The sequence below is a fragment of the Simochromis diagramma genome, unplaced genomic scaffold (assembly GCF_900408965.1).
Source record: "Simochromis diagramma unplaced genomic scaffold, fSimDia1.1 OVJJ01000271.1, whole genome shotgun sequence".
Lineage (NCBI taxonomy): Eukaryota > Metazoa > Chordata > Actinopteri > Cichliformes > Cichlidae > Simochromis > Simochromis diagramma.
Genome location: NW_024386909.1, coordinates 22,851 through 28,526, shown reverse-complemented (window position 1 = coordinate 28,526; position 5,676 = coordinate 22,851). Strand labels below are relative to the sequence as shown.

At 47.9% G+C, this 5,676-nt stretch overlaps 1 protein-coding gene across 1 annotated transcript; it reads left to right on the top strand.

Annotated features, from left to right (window-relative positions):
- Positions 1–1,416: 1,416 nt before the first annotated feature.
- Positions 1,417–2,768, top strand: LOC120736251 (cytosolic sulfotransferase 3-like). The gene is made up of 3 exons (XM_040036243.1): positions 1,417–1,601; positions 1,704–1,811; positions 1,892–2,768. The coding sequence occupies exons 1-3, from the start codon at positions 1,511–1,513 to the stop codon at positions 1,981–1,983; spliced, it is 291 nt and encodes a 96-aa protein (XP_039892177.1). The 5' UTR covers positions 1,417–1,510; the 3' UTR covers positions 1,984–2,768.
- Positions 2,769–5,676: the final 2,908 nt, after the last annotated feature.

Sequence of the window (5,676 nt, the reverse complement as noted above, 5' to 3'; positions counted from 1 at the left end):
AAACCAGGCTTATCTGAACAAACTTGAAAGCAACATTCAGATACTTGAAATAAGCACAAACAGCTAATAACCACAGTAGGAATGTAGGTAAATGTCCGGCATTTACACCTTCTTTAAGTAAAAGCATTTACTTTGAATATGAAAGCTACTTATATATTATAATTATGGTTTACACATTCACCTTACAAGTGAAACAGGTTTGATTCCAGGAAGACAAACCCAGCCTCCTAATCTGTGCCAAGGAAAGACATGCGGATCCATCCGTCTGCTTAGAAAATAACTGTTATGCCAAAAGTACCTCCTGCTTCTTCTTCCTTATTACCACTGTATCCGTCTTTTTTTATTTATTTTTTTTAACTTTAAAGCTTTAGATATTTAAGGTGGAGTGGTATAGATTGACTCTATATGCTGTTGGGTCGTTTAGAAATGCGTCATATTCAGTAAGATTGTCAACTTTTTATAAGCTAGTTGACAAACAGACCAGATTTCACATTTTTGACTGAGCATGTGGTTCTTACTCTGTCAGTTTATCACAAACATGCACACTGGGAAAGAAAAAAAGATTTATACCTAGCTACTGTAGTTATGAGTACAGAACTCATCTTGATCCGTCATGACCCTTAGACTGGTTGAATACTTAATGCTCCAATCATAATCAGAAATGCTCAGATGCTCAGAAATGAACTTGAAGGTGAACTACCTCTAAAAAATGAACTCATAATGGACTTAAGGGGGCACAGATAGGTCCACTTCCCTCTGGCCCAGCAGCGACTCCACTTCCACCATGTCCTGAGAAAGAATAACCTGAACCTGAAAATAGTTCCCACTCAGCCTGAGTTCCAAGTGTTCTGAGCAGGTACTAAAATGTAACATTGTCAGACTGCATGACACTGACTGGCTGGTCATGGCATCACTCCATGAGTCATAAGAGCGTCTCAGTCACAAAAGTCAAAAAGCCATTTTTGAAGCATGGCAATGAGGGAAATGGCTATACTAAAGAATGCCGTTTTCTCTGAGTTTGACGAAAAGCCAAAGATCGAGCAACTGGTCTATGGTCGCCTCGACGTCCACGTTTCATGAGGCATACTAATTATGTCATGGGACTCTTGGATGTGTTGCTATAACAACGACCACGCACATTAGATGGTACTCAATTGTAATGGAAAACCAGTAGATCCGACTTGGTGCATGGTGAGTTGTGGGAAGTTGATCCAAGTAATGGAAAAGGGACTTAAAGACAGCAGCCCCTTGATCTTGTGATATAGTTCACCTCCTTCGTTATAAAACCAGAGGGTTTTCTTTGGTTTAAAGTTCTGTTGCCTACGCAACATGTGCACTACTGTTTCCCCCACATATTCTTGTTGTTTACACTGGGATTAAGTAAAGAACACATTTCTTTTTTTTTTTTTAAATCCCTGCAGTTGCTGTTCACACATTCAGTTTTTTCTCTTTTCCCCAAAAAGCTATTTTGTCTTCCAGACCAGAGCTCTTTGATTTCCATGGAGTCTCAATGACTCACTATTTTACAGACAACTGGGAGAATGTTCAGAACTTTCAGGCCAGACCAGATGATATACTTATTGCAACATATCCCAAAGCAGGTCAGTCCAACAAACGTGTACAAACTTTATAGCTCATCAAAATGTGTGTGTATAGAGGTCAGTGTTGGGATCAAGTTTATTTGCCCCTTTCTCTCTTTCTAGGAACTACATGGGTCTCCCAGATCCTTGACCTGCTGTATTTTGGTCAGACGTGTCCAGAGAGGCAAAAAACCATCCCCATCTATGAAAGAGTACCCTTTCTGGAGATTGGTAACCTGAATCAAAAGATGGCATGGCAATCAGTCATATTGCTATGGTTATATTATCATGTTACCTGTTTCCCATTTCAGGGTTTTCCTTATTCCATGTTCACCCCTCCATGCAGGGAAAGACCTGGCAGACAAGCTGCCCACCACCCCTCGACTCATTAAGACTCATTTAGACTCATTTTCCTGTCCAGTTTGTGCCAAAGTCCTTCTGGGAGCAAAACTGTAGGGTACAGTAACCTGTGTGCCGTTTTTCAAGAAGCTGATAATAGTACTGATAACAGTGCAATCTAAGGCAACAAACAAGACATTGTTGATTGAACCTAACAGGAAAGCACTAAAATAACCACTTGTTATAGCCAAGATAAGCAGAAGAGCATCTCTGAACACACAGTATTTCAAAGCAGATGGGTTAAAGCAGTAGAAGACCACAGTGGGCGCCACTAATATCACCTAAGAACAGGAAACTGAGGATATAATTTGTACGTGCTCACCAAAATTGGAGAGTGGGGAAAAAAATGTGTGGGCACATTGTCTTGGTGTAATTAATTTTCTGAAGTTTCCAGACAAACAAGCTACAGTTAGTTTTGTAGTTTTGCCTCTGTACATCACTGCAGCAGATATTAAATCAAACCATAAATATGCGCTCGAAGTTCAGGCTTTTAGCTTCAATTCAAGAAATCTTGCCCAAACTAAACTGTGTAAGAATTACCTCCATTTCTATACACAACCTTCATTTTCAGAAGCTCAAAATTATTCAGACAACTGACTAACAAGCAGTTTCATGGTCAGGTGGTTTGCGTGATATTCAATGAGAAATGAAGCAGATATATTGCAAGCTTGTAATGCTTGCAGTGAGGCTAGAACAAGAAGAACAGAGAAATGAGATGTAGGCTAGGGACCAATGCTAAATCCACTGAGATGGTAAACCTTTAAATTTGTCTTTGCTCTTAAATTTCTTTTTTTTTGTTTTGTTTTTTCTTTTGTTTTTTTTTGCGCCTGTCCCGTTTGGCTCTTTTGCCATCAGAATTGTTGTCTAAAGGCAAAGAAAGATGCCCAACGGATTTACTTTACCAAATTGAGCATCCCAGCCTTGCCGTAATGGTCCATTTGATTCACCTTTTATTGTTTATTTTATTTTCACTTACTGAATACGGGACAGACTTGACTGGGGGAAAGAAGGGGAGAAAGAAAGAGGGAAAGAGAAACAGCTGAGAAGAGGGACGGGGGAGAAGGGCAAAAGACAAAAACCAACAGAATGAGCAGGGGGAAAAAAATGCATATATCAATCACCTGGATCACCTGCTGAGAAAGAAAAAAGAAAACAAGCAGAAGAGAACAAGAGTAATAGAATAAACAACATCACAATGATATATGGGAATATGACAGTAAATACTAAATATTAAACATTATTGTGCAGCACATAAGATCAACAGAACACAGTGTGCTTTGAGGTAGGAGCCAAAAAGGGTGTAGTTTGTGGGTGTGATCACCCGTGTGTACACCTGTGAGCATGGACGCGCTTGTTTTTGGGTTTTTTTAAAGGTTCCTTCATGTAATGATCTGCTAGAGGGTGTGGGGGGGCCACAGCCCCGTCCTCCAGGGCATGAAGCAGGTATGGAGGAGATCAAAACTCCAGACATCCAGAGGCCCCCAGAACACAAGAGACCAAGGAAGACCAACAGAGGGGCAGCCGCGCCACTGTCCCAGAAAGAGCTGAGGAGAGTCCCAGATGAGGGCTCACTCAGCAGCCGCGGAGCAGAAGCCAGGGGGAGTTGCAGTGACGCGCCCGTGAGCTCCGCCGGCAGCCAGCTGTGCCTGAGTGACCGAGCCCCAGGCCGAGAGGCCGGGGGCACCCCACCTCCGAAGTGGCCCGAGCGAGCCCCAGGCTCCAGGCCCCGATAAGCGGCCGCCAAGGAGTGAGCCGGTGTGTACCCGGACGCCCATCCCCGGACACAAAGAACCACCAACGCACCGATGTCTGAGGGAGTCCGCCACTGGCAGGGGAAGTGGTGGTAGGGGGAGATAGGCCTCCAAACCTTGGAGGGCCTAAGATGTCCCCAGAGAGGTGGCGCCTGACACCCAACCTGACATATAGACACAGACATACAGGCACACACAGACACAAACATCCATTCCCACCCTCATGCTCTCATATGCACTTACTCCACACTCAACCAACGTGGAGACAGACATAAAGAGACGCTGTACACACGATCATACTCCCCAAGCATACTCTACAAACCGGGTCTAGGTACCCTTGCCCCTGGAGGGGGGAACTGCACCCAGACCCAGGTGGTGTTACCCTTTTCCCTGCGGTGGGGGGAGGCAGACCGCCCCGACTCCGTAGCAGCAGGGAGGCCCCACACTCCAGACCGCAGTCGGACGGCCAACTCCTCCTCCCAGCCCCCCCGCTCCAGCAGGCCGCAGAGAATGGGGGTGAGAGAAGACTCCAAACCTCCCTCCACCCGCTCATTGTAGTGTTGATGCATGTGTGTTCTAAGGTGCATTTAAAACCAGGAGGGCACGGAGCTACCTGCCAGAGAGCAGCAGGTAAGCGCATGGTCCCTCCTGCTAGCCCTCAATGTCTACGTGTATTTAACATTGAGAGGTGGGCAACGACGCCAGGGGTGAGGTGTACACCCTGATGGTAATTTGGATTCCGTGTATCGTGCCCACCCCCAAGATCCTATATGTATGTGTAATGAGAGTGTGAGTAATGTGAATGTCTAAGTTGTGGGATAAAATTGAGGCACAGGCAGCCAGAAGGGGACAGAGGGGGGGGTAGCCTCCTCTGCACCCTGGTGACATACCCCTACTCCAAGGTCCTGCATGTGTGGGTGGTTGTGGTGGAGCGGGAAGAGGGAGGCAGCTGGAGATGGGGAGGGAAGGAAGGGAGGGGCAAGTGACCCCTCCCTGGGGCCAGCTCCCCTGCTGACCCCAGTAGACACCCCCATACTCCGCGACCCGCCAGGGAAAGGGGGCCCAGGCCCATCCAGACCGGGGCCCAGCGCAGCAGCGCCTCCCGGCCCCACAGAGCCCGGGACAGTCCACCCAACCCCACCACAGAGAAAACTGCACCCACCCCACCATCCACTCATCTTCCAGACTACATAAGACAATAAACACCCAGGCTGAGATCTTCCTCCACCTCTCCTGTGTCTCCCCCTCCTGCAGAGAGAGCCCCTGAGGAGAGGAAAGCTCCTGCGAGATGTGACAATCTCCCCCACCAGTTGAAGAGCCCCCAGGTGGCTCGATGCACCGGCGGCACCCTGCTCCAGGGCTGGGCCCCCATGCACCCACCCGCCCACAACCCCGGCAACACACCAACCAGGACCCAAGCCCCCGAGGCCCGGCCCGGGCCCCAGCCCAGAGACGGAGCGCCCCCAGAACCTCACGCCCATCCCGGACCCACCCAGGGGCAGCCAGGCTACCAGGTCAGTAACCCACGTCCGTCAGCACAGACCCTCCCCTAGCCCCGCTGCACGCAGCCGCGAGGAAACAGTCACCTGAGAGCCAACAGAGCCCCTAACCGGACATGACCGCTACCCCGGGTTGAGCCCCCCAAGGAAGATGCCTCCGGGGAACCCCCCGACGCCCTAAGCCTGTCCCTACCCCCACACCAATCACAACAGTGAAGGCGGGACCAAACTATGACCCCCCACCCCCACTAGGTGGTGATGGAGCTGATCAAAGGAGCCCAGAGCAATTGATCTGATGTGGTGGCAGAGGCTGTATCAAGACTAATGTAATCTAATAGATAATTTCTATATTGGTTAGAATTAAGATTATTTTTATTTTTCCAGTTCATGAGGACTGTTTTCTTGGCTATGCATAGGGCAGTGAAAACCATATGGGCTATATTCTTT